The sequence below is a fragment of the Limulus polyphemus genome, unplaced genomic scaffold (genome assembly GCF_000517525.1).
Source record: "Limulus polyphemus unplaced genomic scaffold, Limulus_polyphemus-2.1.2 Scaffold13, whole genome shotgun sequence".
Lineage (NCBI taxonomy): Eukaryota > Metazoa > Arthropoda > Merostomata > Xiphosura > Limulidae > Limulus > Limulus polyphemus.
Window position 1 is genome coordinate 1414642 of NW_013665623.1, and position 19426 is coordinate 1434067.

Genomic DNA, 19426 nt, shown 5'->3' on the forward strand with positions numbered 1-19426 from the left:
ATCATCAGGTACTGATGATGACAAAACCTTGTCGAAACGTTGTACATTTGCTGTCATGTTACTGATGATGACAAAACCTTGTCGAAACGTTGTACATTTGCTGTCATGTTAAACTTATATTAAAGTTTTTCTTCATTACCCATTTAAGCCGTCTCCAGCCATTATTAATACCTTTATGTATTACATACTGAACTGTTATTATTATTATTTCATTGGCCAAAATTCTCTCCTCATTAACTATAAAATTTTAAACTCACTTGCAGATCAATATAGGTTTGTGATAATACAGGATAAAAACCAAAATAAAATCGTTTAGACACGTACATATAGATGATTAAAAAAAATCGTAGTGTCGGAAAGGGATGTTATTCCATAAATTAAGTAGCTGGAGTACCGGTATGTTGGACGGGTGAAATAAAAGCTCGTTTGTTACAAAGGATATGAAATTGTGCTTCTATTTTGTTTTTCTTAACATAGTAAACATTAAAAGTGCAATAAAAATACATAAAGGTATCAATACTAAAAAGAAAATCATACTGTTTTCAGAGTTCTATCAACATGAAATTAAATGGGGGGTCACTCCCCCTCATGACCTTCCTCATATCATCCTGCATCACTTGTCAAGTTTGGTGCTGATTGATCAAGAAATGTGGAAACGTATATGGAACAGATATACACACGTATTGACGTTTATTTATATAGAAGATGGGGGTCCAACCCCCCATCCCTTCATAACCTTCCTCATGTCATCATATATCACTGTGCCAACTTAGGTGCTGTTTGATCAAGAAGTGTTGAAACGTATAAGGAACAGACATGAAATGGTAGATATTCGATCGTGTATATTTTTCCCGGACACACACTTTGGCTTATGTAGTGGATTTCAAACGTATGCCTTACTTATTTCAAAATATACTCCACTGTTTTGATTTACCGTCTTTAAAGCTTTCTTTTATTTTTTCTCTATGTTGTTATTTTATTTATTAAGTTATAAATACTTTATTACAGGAAAATGACATTTATACATACATACACAGCTATCGGCCGGAAGGATATTGGTGGCTCATGTGACAAACTGTAAATAGGAGGGTAATAGTATGAAATATGATGATTCTGCCCCATTTAAAGATGAACAATTTTAGAAATTTAGGACATTAAAATCTTCAAAAATAACTCCAAAATTATCAAACAACAAAACAAAACTCGTCAAAAAACATCAAAAAATGAAAATCTTTAGAAAATTGATTTCGTTGTCTTACTCAATTTTGCCCATCACCAAGGGCATGGGATTTCTGCCAAACTGAAAGGTCGAGAATTGCAAAAAATATATAGAATATTAAAAAACACAAAATATAATCAAAAACGTAAAAAAAACGGTTTCGTTGCCCACACTTCCACTTATCAGGGGCCTGTTGGATGCCCCTTTAAGATTAAAAAATTCCATGATGTTTATATGATGTCTGGTGGTATTTATGCGCCAGCTGGATGCTCCTTTCAAATACATTGTTAAAAAAAATCCCAAATTCAATTATATGACTCTTTTGATCATTTCCACAATCTTCCGTTTCCTTATAAATAAATGAAAGATCATTTATTTCATTCGTTTCCATAACATATTTCTTAGTTATTAAATCTTTCAGGTAAAAATATTTGGAATTCGCTCCGATTGCTATCCGTTAACACAGTCTATCACCCAACCGAATTTTAATTATTTTTAACTTAGAAACACAGAATTTATTTCCTGGGCACTCAATTTACGAGTTTCGATACATTGGAGTGACATTAACTTTGTTTACTGCTTCCAGTTACATTGAATAAAAACCTTACTTTTATATATTTCTTATCATTCCCTACATTTCGCATTGTTAAAATTTTTTTTTAAAACACCTGAAACAGTGTCGCAGGGTAATATATAACTTTTATCATCACTCGAGCTTAATGCTTTCTTATTAACTTGATTATAATATAGGTCATGCTCTTTACCTCTTATTTGATTCATGGTTATATATACATACATATATATATATATATATAAATTTGATTGAATAAACATTCTTTAAACTCTTAATTCTGTTTTTTTACGCCTTTAAACTTCTTATAAATTTTATCATCTTGTATTCTTAAAGCATACATCTCGGACCTATGCCCTACAAATTCAGTTATTATTTCTCCATTGTTCTCTTTTTTCATTTTACCCAAAACACCATAAGATTTTGTCTATTGGTCAGTCTGAATTAATTAATATTTTCTTTTATATCCTTTTAAATGCCGTCTGTTTTATCTCGTAAATATAGGAATCAGTAAGTTTAAGTTTTCCCCATACTTTGGTTTCGTTAATCTATAACGTAAATCATACATCAATATAGAATGCTAATACCAACGTAAATTGGTTTGTTGTATGTTATTTTTGTTTTATCCATATGAATAGCGGATATCCCCCCTGCAAATATTGTTTTCTCCTTGTATCAGGTTTTCACAGTGAAGCACGTAATTATGCTAATCATATAAAGCTGTCATTAATTTTATTTCTTTATTCGCTATTATGTTTTCTGGTGTTAGGGGTATGTCTGAATGATAGTTATGTGGTTCTTTTGGATACTCTAAACCTATTTTAGAATTATCAGGTACTTTCATAACATCAATAGTGCAGTCGCTCCATTTAAATCCTCCAAAGAATAAATACTGACTCATTTCCCATACATATAGGTTATTAGCATCTAGATAAGCTAAATAAGTAGATTCTTTATTACGATCACAATCTTTCACGTATTTATTATTTGCTTTGCTATATCTATTACAACACTGAGATATACTTCCACGAATATATTTCTCAAGCATTAAGATCATATCATCTTCAGTCAATAATTCGAATTCGACATCAGTCAGTTTTAATATTGCATCCCACGATAGACCAGGTACTTTATTAGATCAAGCGTGGTTTAATTTATACGCTTTCGAGCTAACATGTCTAAAGTTCTCGAAAATATCTGTTAATATCAAAACATCGGTTTTTACATAAATATCAGAATATTCTCACATGTTCTGTAGCTTGAACTGTTTTCAAACTTTTTGTGCATGTTTGTAGTCTTCATCTGAAATATCACATTCATTCAGTATTCTATAAAATGTTTCTATTGGTGGCCATTATGTTTCGTTACATTTATCAAACGAGACCACATAATCATAAGGATACACTCATTTTCGTATTTCAAAATAGAGCTTATCTTCTGGAAAATATTGTCTTGTATTTTTGAACAGTTCTTTCTTGAAATTATTTGAAAGTTTATCTAAACTACTAGCCATGAACTTAAATGAATCTAAAAATTTTAATTTCATTTTGCCGATATTTTTACTAAATAAAATATATTTTTCCTTGTCGTTTGGAATTGGATCAATTTCTTTATTATCCCAATCTTATTCTTTGATAAACAGGGGATTATCATATCTGCTCATATTATGAACAAACAAATGTCATTATTTGAAACTTATCGATATACAACTTTCCTATTTCCTTAACTTTTTTCTTAAGCAGTCATGAATTTATCTTGTACTTTTGGCCCTCTATAAACTATAGAATGTTTATAATGTCCATGAACATACTTTATATTATAACAAAAACTCCGAGAAGGGCCTGGATTTCAGGTATCAGTCTTTTTTGTTAAGCATCCAAAATTAGCATATATATAACAAAATAATATCTTAGGGATTATTTATGTTTTCACATTTTATAACTGAATCCTTAAAAGACATTTCAATTAGGAACTTCATTTGTTTCAAAATCTTCTTCAATCTGATTTCTGAATAAAAATACTGCACCTATCACACTTACATGCTTTGTTACTTGACATCTAATCAATCTAGAAATTTTTTGCTAAGACAATAATGTGTGTTAATTTTATCTTTTACATATAATAGGTTAACATGCTGCTCTCTTTTAATTTTAGTTATACCTAATGGATATATCACATTCTTTTCGTATCTGTAGACCTTCACTGACATATCTAGCTTCTTTTCAAATTTTAGAATATCATTTATAGCAACAGAAAAATTAATTCCTTTAAGTGCTTATTTAACATTTTTCTTGTTCTGGCTAATTTTTTCTATCTACTAGATTCGAGTATGCTGATATACAATACATAAAATATTCTTGATCTTCATTTTTGATATATGATGAACTTCCTAATAGTATATATTTATTGATTCAAAGTTCTAAACTGTCTATGCTTTATAAGGTCCATCCAGAACCTCTTGTTTCAAAATCAGTCATTTCTGTTGAAAGTTTTTCAACAACATATCTATAATAATCTTCCAAATTAGTCGACTTCAGAATTATTTAATTTTTAGTTTTGAAATGAAAATTCTTCTGTTGCTTCTCGCCTTCGATAAACACAACGCAAATCAACGATATTTTAAGTTAATTTCACGTCTTAACTCATCACTTTTAGGAAGAACAATAGTTCCTATATCAAACAAAAATTCTTTAAAATCAATATAATTATTAGGTTTAAGTCGTCATGTGTATTCGATTTCTATTCCTTGAATAACTTCATTTTCTTGCTTTCAATATGAGATTTTTTATAACATGGTTTATAATATTTTTCACGTGAATCACATTTTATCTCTTTCTACTTAGGTTTCTTTGGTTCAACAAATAGATCATCAAACTTATATTCTCTAGCAAATATTTCTCTTTGATTCTTATCGATAAGGAACTTATTAAATCTTTTATAAGTTTAGAATATCCACTATATCTTTTTCTTTTAGCGAACTTTTTTCAACTATTTTAAAGTTTTAGGTCGAAGTTCTCGTTCCATTTGTTAAAAAATATTAGTGTAGACCTAATTTGTCCTACTTTCTTTTTATATGTGGAGATATTTTTTATGTTATTCAAGAAATGGTTTAACAACTTTTGATCCACATTCACATTCTACTTTTTCATATATTTTAGTTTTAGTTTTATTAAAATAATCACTTACACATTGTTTACATCTAAATTATAACCATTATTATTTTTGGTCTTATAGAAATAATTAAGTAATTTATCTTCCCTAAATGTACTACACTTTTTAATTTTATTTAATCTCATTTTATAATGGAAGCGTTCTTATGTTTTATGTTTTTTAACAATTTGATCACCACATTCACATTTCACTTTTTTATATCTTTCATTTTTAGTTACATGATAATGATCACAAACACATTTTTACACCAAGATGTAAGACCATCCTTAGTTTCATTATTTTTATCAAATTCGTTGAGAGGGTTTTCAACTTTACAAACACTGCACTTTTAATATTTCTGCATTTATTAATAAGAAATTATAAAATAATTGGATGAGTTTGAAACAGTTGAAAGTAGTGGTGAAAAAGAAGAGATGACACCAGTTATGTGAAATATGTCAAAGATGGACAGTTGGGTAAAATAATATATGTTATTATTATAATAGACTAATCGAGATACCTTGCGCTAATGTAAAATATAGAATGAACTACTTTAATAACAGAATAAAGATGCCGTCGATAACAGACGTGTTTCATGATTTCATTATCTTTTATAAAGGTAAACATATAAATCATTTATTTTTGTTTAAAAGATCTGTGATAATATTTACATGTTGAAAATGAAATAGGATACATTAAAGCATATAAAAACCGCCCCCAGTGGCACAGCAGTATGTCTGCGGACTTACAACGCTAGAAACCGGGTTTCGATACTCGCGGTGGGCAGAGCACAGATAGTCCATTGTGTAGCTTTGTGCTTAACTTCAAACAAACAAACAATGTAAAAAATCTATAAAATATGGAAAACGTTTATTAAATATATAATGTCATGACGGTTATAAAACATTTTATTTGGATCTATTAATTGCAAAAATCATACATTGACAGTAAATGTTAACACAATAAAGGTAGCTCTTTGATAAGCACATACATCTTCTATAAAAAATTAGGCGTATGTTAATAAAAACGTTTCTAAATAGATGGAAGGGATATCAAAAACAATACTTTAATGTTTACATGGTTTAAAGTTAAGGTGATGTCTTGGAATACGTAACCATTTTGATAACAAAGAACCGTAAAACAGAACTCTGGATAACAACCCAAGAATTAAACTTACCAGGATATCCTAACCACTTTACAAGTATATTATCACCTTTGTTTTTCTACATATTTTTTCAATCTTATAAACTTCAACTTTCTTATCGTATTTAATTAATTATAGTTCATTGAAGCTTTCGTCAATATTTTCATCATTTATGTCTTTAATTGTACAAGTAACAGTATCTCTTTGGAAATTTTCAGTTATAACGACCATTTCCTCAATAAAGTTTGATAAACATCCTCTTTTAATTCTCCTTTATATTTTGAAATTATAACCTTATCACCAACTCTATACCTAGCAGTAGGAATTGCTTTTACACTATATATAGATTATTAGGTACTTTACTTTCATTTTCTTTTTTACTTGCTTCAACAGGAGTCATCTTCATTGACCTATAATACGAATTATTATAATTTTTCATAATGTTTTACATTTTAAACAGTTCATAATGGCATTCTGAAACCGAATGTTTTCTTAGCCTTAATAATTGATTTTATGATTCTCTAGCAACTCTTTCACGGAAAGTTGGATCTTGAATAGCGCTTATATCACTTATCTATTATTCTTGATCAGCCATATGCTTATCCACTGTAGCTTTTGATTTACCATAAACAATATCATGTTTTTGCATGTTTTATCCACTCGGTTAATGCCAGAATCACCTCTAGCTAGACGATTTTAAAGCTTGGTAAAGGGCCTGCAGTACTAAAATTTGGGTAAATGCATTTTATTGGGATTACCTTTATTTTGCAACCATCCAACCAGATTAGCACCTCTCATTTATATCCATTTAACTTTGCCTGTTTAATGTACTTCTTCATTGGAAAGTATTTTAATGTTTATTTGAAATCTTTCTCATTTAAGTTAATTTCTTCTTCAATAATATTTTACATTTAAATAAATTTAACATTTCTTTGTAAAGTTATAAGACCTTTTATATTCTTCTTTCTTGGAAGATATGTTTATATACTTATCAATTACTCAGCTCTTAGAATTAATGGTGTTAAAGGAACAATAGCAAATGCTGCTAAGTCAGAAGTACTGAATGAAAATTTAAAGCTTATCTTAACTATATTAATATCAGAACAGAATTTATAACTTCTCCGATATTCAAATAGTTTCTTCTCTAAATACTCCTCCATTTATGTATAATGGGTTAAGATTCCTTCTGTATCTCATTTTAGGAAATTTAGGATCTAATAATAGAAATTCATATTCTTCTTTAATAGTTTGTTTATGTATTTGTTTAAATTCACAATACTCTTAGATCCAACAATTCCTCTAATGACCTGTTTATTTCTCTATCCTGAAGTTCAAAAAAGATGAAATAATTACAATTCCTTTTGATGTCAATTGTAATTGAATAATAATAACATTTAAAAAAAATATTAATGCATTTTTCTTTCTTCCTCTAAAGAAAACTCAATTATTCTACATTGTTTCTTTTCAATTATACAATCATAAAACATAAGAAGATCTTTATTCGCTGAATCTAAGCTATAAACATGTATCATGTCTTCTAAGCTTCTAAGTTGCTAGAGAATATTTTTTTTCTATAATTTTTTTTCTATAATTGTATAATTTCCTTTTTTTACTTATTTCGACTTTCTTCATATGTATCATCAAGGATTGTAAACGTTTCTTGTAATTTTATATACTTATGTTTTTCTATATATTTTGCACATAAGTATAGATTTTCATTGTTTGATTGATCATATATTAAGTTTACAACATATTTGGTTTTTCCACAACCAAATGAGCCAACAATTATAAGTCTAAAGAGATGTATAGGTAATAAAGTATTATGATTAAGATCTTCAAACTCTTCTGGTTCTGTGTAATCTTTAATATTTGTTACTTATTTAACTATAAGTTAGATACTTTTAACTATAAATAAGTGACAAAGATCAAGAATACATAAATACATTAAAACGACTATTGAAATAAAACAAAGAAAGAAGCAAAAGGTTTTGGTAAAGTAAAGTACGAAAAGTCAATAATAGGGTTTGATAAACAAATAATTAAACAAAAGGGAATTCTCAATAGCCGTGGCACTTGAAATTCTTTTAGACATGATTAAAGTAAATTAATCTATGACACTTTTTTTTTCCTTTATATTAGCTATATTTTTGTGCGCCAGCAATACAAAGCGTTGGGCGCGCTTATACCCGATTAAATTTTATTACTCATAAGGATCTCTACCACCATAATTTCAGACTGAAATTATTTCAGGGAGGATTAGAGTAAATTAATTTACGAGACCTTGAGCGTGGTCAAATACATCAATCGAAACGGTTTGACCTCCTGAGCCCCAAACTGTAATTAGATCTGAAGCTATGAGCTAAACGTTTGTACTTGAAAACTTAGAGTCATTCTATGAGCCGCTATACCAGGGCTAAAAATTAGAATATCAATATACAAAGAAAGGTATAGAAGATGCAATTCATAATATTACAATACTTTCTATCGAAGAACCAAAAACAAAATATAGGCTTGATTTAAGGATTTAAATGGATTATTTATATTATTTATTTTTAGAGCAACAAGAACTTATATTACCATCCTAATTAATTAATAAACTTGATTTAATTGAAGAAACGATTGAAAAGGCAGGAAAACTAAATAAATCTTTGGGTTTAAAAAAATTAAACCAAATGAAAAATTTAGAAGAAAAAGTAAATAGATATTCAGGAAGAAGAAAATTATTTGAAAAAGGGAATTTATATTAGAAATATTTATTAACTTAAATAAAGAGACAATAGATCATATCAGATTATATATCGAAAAATTAAAAGTCGTATGTCTAAAGTTATAAAACTAAATGGTGAAGGATTATTCAATAGATTAGACGAGCTAACTGATAAGTTAATAGTAGAAAAGAAAACTATTTTTAACATGTAATACATGAGTTATATTACAGCAAATGTTTATTTAAGTGGTGGTCAGAAAGATAAATTAACAACAGCATATATTAAGCAAATAAATAAGTATAAAATACCAAATCATCAAATGTTTTTAAGAAAAATACAAATTAAACAGATAAATCATGGAAAGAGGATTACAATATCCAAAAACCAGTTAATACAAAATGAAGGATTTTATACTTTTTTATCTCTTCATTAACAACAGTTGCGAGTGTAACAGTGGTGTATTAGATGCTTGGGGTGTTAAAAAGATAATGGATAAAGTTAGTGGATCTGAATGTAATACCAAGGCTTACAATCAAATTAGCTGCAAATTATCATATCGACTTATTTGAACGAAAGCTATATGAATTATTAGAATTTTAACCAAAAATTTATTCTGATCATGAACAGTAAGGAAAGTATAGAGCTAACATTTTTAAATCTGTAGACGACATTCATATTTATTGTGGTGTTATCAATGGAGTAGTATACAATGATGAGTCTAACAATATTATATATTCAGTTACTCCTTCTAATCCTTGGAAATTTAGTTAAAATTGAGGAAACAAATCCAATTTATGAAGACGTTAACACATCAAATTTTATTTACAGAATAAAGATGACAATTACAGATTATAATGATCATCCAACGGACTTGAACAAACAGCGAGTTGTTTATAGGCTAATTTTAAGTGACAATTCATGAATTATGATAAACACCAGTTATTTCTGAAAACTAAAAAATATTATGGGAAAGGTATTTTAAGTAGAGTAAAAGACAAAGTTTTAGAAGTTAAAAAATTTGAGAATATGGCTGTCGATAAATTCATAGAAATTAATTCAGTAATTTTAAATAAAAACATTAATCTCATTATGGAGCAAGATTGAAAGGGTTAAAATTATAATAAATGGAAGAATTTGTGATCTAACAAGTGCACCTAATTATTATCAAAATGATATAGAAAGTTTTAAATATATACAACACAACATAGCAAAAATAAAGTCGTTATTGATGAAAAAGAGAATGGTAGATATGAATTCAACATTAAAGAAGTAAACGATGACGTGTTATATTCCGATAGTTATATTTCTTCAGAATTAAATATAACAAAGCCAGATTGTGGAACTACAATTGGTACGAATAATGTAATGCTAACTAATACCAGAAATATTTTTCTAAGAGCTGAATTATGTATTAGTAAATCTATGATTGTAGAAATTGAATTTCATTGTCTAGCTCATCATGTACAAGGATTAATATATTTTACGAATTATTATTGCTCTAATGAAGTAATTAATATGTTTTTTATATAGATAATTTATAAACAACAAGTAAAAAGAATTTGGTAACTGAGGACGAGGGATAAATGACATTGAGTGGTAATGCTAAAACTGATAAATTAGTATCAACTTTTAAACATAATGCTACCTACAACGAAGGCTTTACCAAATAATGTGATCTAGGGATAAAATATTATTATGGACTTCAATTATACATTATTTTGGATTCTTTAATGATTATTTCAACATTCTGAGAAATTTGTTTTTATGAGAAATGAGAATAATGATATGATTTATACAGGTGCAGCTGATACAAATCATAAGTTGTTATAAGCGATATTTCGTTATTAAACTGTGTCCCGATCAAGAAGTTGAATATAATACTTTGTGATGAGCTCTGAATTAATAAAACCTGAAAAATCATGTAAAATAGCCCGTATGTTATCTTTGTATCATTTCGCAAGGTTTGAAGTAACTTACGTCTGTGAAATGTTTAATTAATTTTTTAACCCTACAATTTTTCGAAACAACGTTTTGTTTTACATTTCATAGCATTGTTGAGATGGCGTTTCGGAAAATACTAATAAAAAATATACAGACAATTATTCCTTGGTCAAGAAGTAAAATGCTGCATTATAAGGTTTATTGAAAACTTATGAACAAAACAAGTTTCCATTGAGGGTATATCAGCTCATTTGTTTATTGCCAATCTTTTGGTCACTACATGAATGTACCAATAATCTCATATTAATATTCTGATACGAAGACGTATATAACAATAAGTTCTTAATAATATTTTTATAAAAAATAGAAGATATTTCTCTGTGTAATCGTTTTAAATGTTCATTGTGTTGATTATCAGTTTCAAAATCGATTATTCTGGTTTAGCACTACTTTTCTGAAAGTTTAGTAGGTTTAAGCCACTGAGTTGGAGTTGTCACTTGATACATATATGTGTATGTGTGTGCATATCAGCTGAAAAGAAAGGGTAATTGGAATTTCCAACTACTAGGTAACTCAAGGCCCAAAATATATGAGGGGACAAAGTACTTCATGTAGTTTTCTTTACTGAAGAATGAGCCTTTGAATATACAAATGATCGGTGTAAAAATTTACAATTCTGGTACACGTTTCTCCTAATGGAATAAACTAATATGCTAACCTTTCTTCTTAGTCTTCATTGAATCTACAATACATGTCCAAAGTTTCCTCCATGGGATTAACAATGTAGAAGGAAAATCTTTCCATAGCTGACCAGAAAATAATTTGACATATACAGTCGATAGTGCTAGCTTATGCCTATCTCATTAACAATGTGTTAAAGTAATTTAAGTTCACTTCTATTTTCACATAAATATTCACTTTGTTTAAATTTGTTTAGCAGGTTTAAGCCACTGAGTTGGAGTTGTCACTTGATACGAAATAAACGAAATTTTGCTTTCCTTGCACTTATATAGTGTTTAGTAAACTCCAAATGGGCAGATACATACTTACAAGTTTTTAGATAGTTCCAAAACACCGAATAAGATATAGAATTATTTTTGGTTACCATCATTGTTGTTGCTATGCGTGTGTTAATCTCGTAGCATTCTACAATATATTAATTGGAAGTACAATTCCTATGACTTTTAGACTGATTTTCTTACTCGAAAACTAAGTATGATAATTACTCATTAGTTTTTGATTTCATTAGCAAGTTTGCAGAAAAAGAAAGTAATGCAATATAATGTTGCAAGAGCAGAACGTGGCCTAACGTGCTTTGACTGTGCATCCTAAGTTCTTTGGTTCGCATTCCGTTACCGCAATATCGCACTCCTCTGTTAGGACCCTAATTGCGTTATAAGAGTGACAATCAAATCCCATTATTCAATAGAAGTAACCTACGAATTGACAGAAGGTACTGTTAACTAGCTGCCTTACCTCTAGTCTATCAGTACAAAATTAAGGACGGTTAGCGCAGAAAACCCTTGTGCAGCTTTAAACGAATATACGAAACAAGTAAACATAAACAGTTACATATATTATATAGATAAATTCAGAATACCCAATACAGTTTTGGAATAATTTGGGTTTATTTGATGATTGGTAGGATTTTTTTGCGCCTTATACGCTGCCCTTCAGTTAACAGATAAATGCTTTATTCCTGGTTACGACATATTTTCAAAGTTCACATATGAACAAAATTTAGCGTAAGTCTTTAAAACAGTTAGCTGAGGAAAAGTATATAAATTGCACAAGTGTCACAGACGATCAAATAAACGCCAGGGTTAGAATGAAGTGCTATTTTCAGATAGTCCAAGGTTCAAGACCTCAATATGCCGCTGAACATAATCCGTAATTTCAAATGCGGTTGTCATGTAAAGATTACAACCAATCACGCTAGTCCTATAAGAGTAGTCATTTAGGCAGCGGCTGATTCTGCCTGGTTGACTTCCCTGTGACCAGACGGCTACGTCTACAAAAATTGGAGATTTTAACCTGGCTCTCTGACTATTCAACGGAACCAAATTGATGTTCATTTGATCTATATGAAAAATACACAAAATATTCAGATAGATGAAGCAGATACTGATGTAAAAACTTTAAAGAGTAAAGAAATATGAGAAACTAAATATGTAAACATTTGTGCTTAGATAATTCTGCTTAAGTTACACTTCTGAAAGGAAATTTTTGTCCGGCACCACTTTACATCACGAACGTTTCCTTGTACCCTAAGGAAATAAGCCTCCACCTTCGCCTGTAGGCGGGTCTAGATCTAAATCCGTGGCGAATAATAAAGATGTTGTTTAATCACGGCATCACTAAAGTGTGAAAAAAGCGTTTGTGCCCATGAATACTCTCTGTCATGTTTTAAAATCATGAATACATTGCACCATGCGTTTAAATCATGAATACGCTCTGCCATGTGTTAAAATAATAATTTATGAATCTGTAGAACTGATGACCTATTCATCTCAATTTTAACTTCACTATCGTATTTTATTTTGAGCCAAATGTGTATTAGTGAAAATATAATGACATAGAAATTATTTCCATATATGAAGGTTTACTGCTAGCAGTGAAAGTTTACGTCATCATAACGCAACTTCTTTCATATTTGAGGTTATTGCCAAAGGCATTGTGGCGGAAAAAAGTTAACGGAGATTTTCTAGTGTTGGTTTAGCTCTGGGATTTTTTTCTCAGTCGGGTCAAAGAGCTTGGAGGGCTTGTATACGCATTTTTTTTTTTATTTAGTTTTTGAGCTTGTCAGATAAAGCGGATACTTCCGCCAGTGAAAGTTGTTGTTAAAGTAGGACAACGACTTTTGATAGTAGAATTTTTATCGGAGACACTCGGGCGTAACCACGGCTACTCATGTCTGTAAATTTTCGTAAATAAAACGGTCAACCCTTATTTTTATGAGAGCTTGTTTTATTAGTCTTTCTATATTCTTACCCATAACCGTTAGTATTGCTATTTTTCTCTTCCATTGTAGCTTTATCAGTGTAAGCTTTGCTAAAATTTTGAGATTATCATCAATAATCGTCTAACATGATACAACATATATGTTCGTACAATAAGATACGAATTCATAAACATTGTACAAAGCGTTAGACTTTATTTGTTATTGTGTTACTGGTAAATGAAAACACAATATTTAATTTCCATATATATATGTATTTCCATAAAACATGAAAGCATCACCTTTAAGCAGATGACAACTTTTCGTTCCACCGTCGCATCCGGGTCACAATGGAAACATTGCAATTTATCCAACCAAAGTTCCTGTGCAAACATGACTGTATACAAGATATGCAGTCATATTCTTGACTGCACGAGTACATTTCATGTTTTCTATACTAATTCTTAGTTTAATAAAATGTCGTGTTTGTTGATTCAGCATGGCAAATTTTATGGCTAAAAACATATTTAACTTTGTCATTTTAGTTATACCTACGAACATAACGTATGGAATCGATAGAAGAAAAAGGGGTAAATATACAATAAAAATGGAAGTGATAAAATTCAATAAACAAAATAGTTGATACGAAATTCAGATTAAGTAAAAAAAACTATGAACTATAAAAGATTAAATCCAAAATTCTGTGAAAACATAGGATTTAATATACGAAGAACAAGTTCAAAAGATGGCATCGGTAATTTTAAGATTAAATGAAGCCTAAAACTCTATCAAAACAAAAAACGCTTGATGTAGTCATACTTATGATTCTGTCATAGTTTCATTAGGCAAACGATGTCATAGTGATTTCCCCCTTTGGATATTTAGTGATATTTACTATTTGGTATTGTATTCCTTTCTCTTCACTAGCCTTATAAACCCGGAAATGTCGTTAACAAAGTACCGTAAACTGGATAATTATATGACGGAACAAAAACAACTAATAGTTATCATTAATAAAATTTAGGAAATAGGGGTTTCCCTTGCTTCTCAAGCCCTTCCTGAATGTTGTTACGTTATCTTAAGCCTTCCGGTGGCACATCGGTATATCTGGTTTCGATACCCGTGGTGGGCAGAGCACAGATAGCCCATTGTTCAGCTTTGTGCTTTATTACAAACAAACGTTATCTTAAAAAAGACCCTAACTGTATCGAACCAATGGTCTTCCTTAATGCACTTGGTTCAAATTGTGATACAGAGTGTTGGGTAGGTTAAATTAAAGCGATTTTAAAAACACAAATCCCCCAAGCATAGTGTCGACCGCAGCTGATATAAAATCGCAGTGACGTGACATGTACCAAAGCGAAATTTCGACATCATTTGGTGTTTCGTAAATAATGTGGGGCCACTGAAATTTGGTCACTTCTGAGAAAGATATGTAAAAAACAGCCCTTTCTGATACAAAATATTCGGGCACTCAACTTCTAAAGATATGTTCAGATTAGGGTTTTATAATCTCTAACACGTGAATATCCCATGTACTTAATCGCATTGGAAAATAAAGGAATATGGCTTATCTAGGACACCAAGACCATCCACAAAGAGACCTGCAACAAGTCCTTCCACAGCTGTGGTAAGCACAGTACAGCATCTTCTAACATGTGAAAATCTACATACACAAAGGTCAATGTCAAATGCTGTCCATTTGTCTCAAATAGCAGTACACAACATAATGAAAAAAGACTCTGGTCTGTAAAAGTGACACAAGTTACGTGTACACCAGATGTTTCCACGACATATCCGTTAAACCGTTGCATATCTCAAGCAGCTGGAGAATGAAATGGGAAGTCATGTCATTCGATACTAAGACATACCTGTAAAGTCTCATATGGATACACAAGAGGCCTTATGAAAACATGCAGGGTGTAGAGGCGTTATTTTGACATGACAGCCTTACGACGGAACCTTTTGCAAATTACGCTACAGGTCTATTGTCAGGATTCACAGCCAAACAAAAATCCCAATTCGTTTTAAAATAGTATATTCAACCGCTGTATTTCAGTTTGAATGGTCTGGATCTACTAGTCACGGAAAAATGCAGAAGAAACCATTAATGTTCTGCAAATGTCTCCTCTCATTGAATAATTCTACTTGAATGTGATGTTCAGTTTGAATATACATATATATATATATACTTTGTTAGTATTATTTATTAGGAATACAGTAAACAAACATGTAGCATTTTAGAAGCTATTTTTCTACCTCCTGCACATACTCGCATAATCCTCGAATTAAATTTCATGGATTGCGTATATTTACAAAGTACTGTGTTGCCCATACCTAAAATAGGCAATGTTTTACATGACTATTAATTAATTTATGCCCCTAATTTATATGCTAGTAATAAGATGAAACCTCATTTATGTGATAATTTCTTGTTAAGCTAAGGTTTATTTAAACCTACAAGTTTCAAAAATGTGTGTGTTTTTCTTATAGCAAAACCACATCGGGCTCTCTGCTGTGTCCACTGAGGGGAATCGAACCCCTGATTGTACCGTTGTAAATCCACAGACTTACCGCTGTCCCATTTTCTTTAAATTTCATATCACTTGATCGTAGCACAGCAAACACTATTTGTTTTTTTTTGTTTTTTTGATATATACACAAGTAGCTACAATGTTATCAACACACATTTGTTGCTAAGAAAAATTCAATGTCACGTGTAAATTATAGACAGTTAACTTCAGTATTTGTATTAAGGAATGTTAATTATGTACGTTTAAATGAAATAACCTAAAGGGTTTCTTGGCATTACTGTTATGCATTAGTGTGTGTTTTCTATAAACATTAACAAAAGTAATCATAAACCAAGACTGAAAACTTGGCACACCAGTATTAAGTCTCTACATGTGTTAAAACCTCATTGAAATATATTTTCAATGTAATAGATTATGTGTTGAATTGCAATGTGCTCATAGTCGTTAGTGTGTGTTTCATGTAATCTTGATTATCGTATTAACCTATTTTGACTTACAAGCAATATCAATGTTTGTTTTATTTGAAAGATATAATACAAGTGTGTTAAATTATTTATTTTTAAACTAAAAAATCTTAAAGAAATTTTTCTTAATGCCAGTTTGTAGTATAAGCATAAAAACATACTGTCATTGATGGATTTTGAATTTTAACTACATTTTTATGGGAATCCATCCTTGCAACATAAGAGTGTTCAAATTATCTTTCCGAGAAGCGTGTTACGCTGGATTCCAGCTCTTTCAAACACTTTAGCGCCACCGTTCTCACATGAGACCTGTTTTGCAGGTAACTACAAACTCAACTGGCTTGCGCATGGATATTCGGTATAGTATTGTGATTTTTATTAAGAACCCACATACATATATAAATAAAAAGTCATAACTAAAACTTTTCTTTCATAGTATTTCGTTTTCTTATCAAATACAGAATTCCTGGAAATATTTGATAAAAGGACTAGAAATTAAGGAAGAAGTAAAACCGGTAAAAGCAGTAAGTTTTTCGTATTATTCAGGATGTGAAACGTTGTTATACAATTATTGTGTTTTTTGTTTTTGTTTTTTTACAGATACCATATTAATTGTGTTTAGGCAGTTGGAAAAAGGCTTCGGGAAAAATAGGTACATTTAAAATATATTTTGAAAAAAAGTAATCAAAATTAAATTTTGACAAACTAGATAATAAAACAGGAACAAATAAAGAGGCGTTGCCATCACCCATTAAAAATAGATACTAAAACCTATTTGCAACAAAAGCTATAAACTGCCATAAGGATGGACGTAGTTTGTCGCACAATTCTCTACAGGACAGCTATGGAAGATTAAAAAAAAATCTTCAATGCGCATAAACCTCAGATAGACTACAGGTGAAATTTTCTAGGGAAGAAATACACGATGTTAAAATGTACTTGAGAACATAACTAAATTAAGGGGTAAAAAAAAGTGTATCAATACATTTTGTGTTTAGTGTATAATATTTATTATTTTTTGACATAAAAATAATTACCCTTTTCGCTAATGAAACAGCTTGATGTGGTCTAGTGGTTAGCGTGCCGGACTGTTAATCTAAAGGCTTATGATTTATGTCCCATTACCCCAAAACCACGTTCCGCATTTTGGAACAAAGGTGTGTTATATAATAAGGACAGTCAAATATTATTATTGATTAGAATAGACCAAGTGTTAACACTGGATGATGTTGGCTAGCTGCTTTTCCTCTAACATATAAATTGAAAATTAGGGACGAATGTATTCAGATAGCCCTTGAATAGCTTCGAGGAATATCCGAAACAAATAAATGCTTCGTGTTATTTTCCGAAACAAGGCTTTGTAATTCTTATTTTCACTAAACGATACACAAAAGAGTTTGTTTTTCCATACTTAATTTAAGAAAAACATTATTGAGGCTTAATCAATGAACTTACTACAAGTATAAGGGTCCCAATGAATTCGGATAAGCACTGCCGTACGAGATCACTCTTGATTCGAATGTGTCCAAGAAATCCTGAGTTTTCCATCATCCTACTACTAAATTACTATTTAGGTGGTAATGCCGCAGAATGTTTTTGCTGAGAAAGTTTACAGTCAAAATCTTGTTGCTGAATAACCTTAATATAAATTTAACTCAGATTTATAGCTGACTCTCTTAAATACAGGTGCAAAATGCTGATATTATAACCTACTCTGATTGGCGGTTCCCAGCTGTTCGAGATCACGTCATTCACGGTATAGGCGAGGCCTAGAAGCGAGCTGCACGTGGGTTTGTTTCCATCTATATTGTATGTGATGGGTATAATGGTTGCGTCGTGTGAGATAAGTATATGTAAAAAATACAACCTTATTTACTAAAACGTTTTACATAGAAAGTTGTTTGTTGAGTCGAAAGTGCTCGGGGTATGAATCATTTAGTTATATCAGGTTACGTATAAATAAAGATGAGACACTGGAATTATATGTTTCAAAACAATGAAAGTTGAAGCAAAATACATTGAACGTGTTATCTAAAATGTATTTATGTACTAAAATTGGAACAGTAAAATTTATTTCATAGCTGTATTTAATGAAAACATTTCACAAATCACGATCCCATCGTCAATCTCAGTCACTTAGGATACATAAATGATTATTCTACTATATCGTAATATTTTCAATGAGAAATAAGATAAAACCGACCCTTATCATACTGTCAACCATAAAGCTAAAATATAAAATACCCTAAGTAAGTATCCTAATCATTTGTTCCATTTTGTTTCATTGATTTCTGTGTCACTTAATGAAACTTTTTCAATTGAAATTAATTATGTATGATGAGAGATCGTTTTATATTAAGTGTTGAAAGACAAGATGTAATGGAATATCGAATCTAGACTAAATCATAATAGTTTCTTTTTCTTGGTGATGCTGTTCTTTTTTGCTTTTTCTTAGATGAGAATGTATATATATGTTGAAAATCAATATTGAAACTTAGTCTTAATAAAATCATTTTTCTTACCGAGAAAAACTTTTATGAACGTACAGTTCTATTTAATAAATAGAGAAACTCATCGTAACATGACCGAACTTTTTGCATAACAAATAATGTATCCAAGAAAAAGCACCTAGAAATCAAAACGTACATGAATTGCTATTCTTACAATCAAGGCTGGCTACTCAAATCACTTTTTAGTTGACAGCAGGCATGAAAATATATTAATGTTTTTCGAAAACACATCTAAGAAATAATTGCT

General features: G+C 30.2%; 1 protein-coding gene across 1 annotated transcript in view; it reads right to left on the bottom strand.

Moving 5' to 3' along the window:
• The window catches only part of LOC106456949 (aquaporin-9-like), a 45744-nt gene extending 27451 nt beyond the window's left edge, over positions 1-18293 (bottom strand). Inside the window, exon 1 of the mRNA XM_013916330.2 lies at positions 18125-18293. Within this exon, the coding sequence (XP_013771784.1) occupies positions 18125-18220 (96 nt within the window). The 5' untranslated portion in view covers positions 18221-18293. The remainder of the gene's footprint in view (positions 1-18124) is intronic.
• Between the last annotated feature and the right edge of the window lie 1133 nt (positions 18294-19426).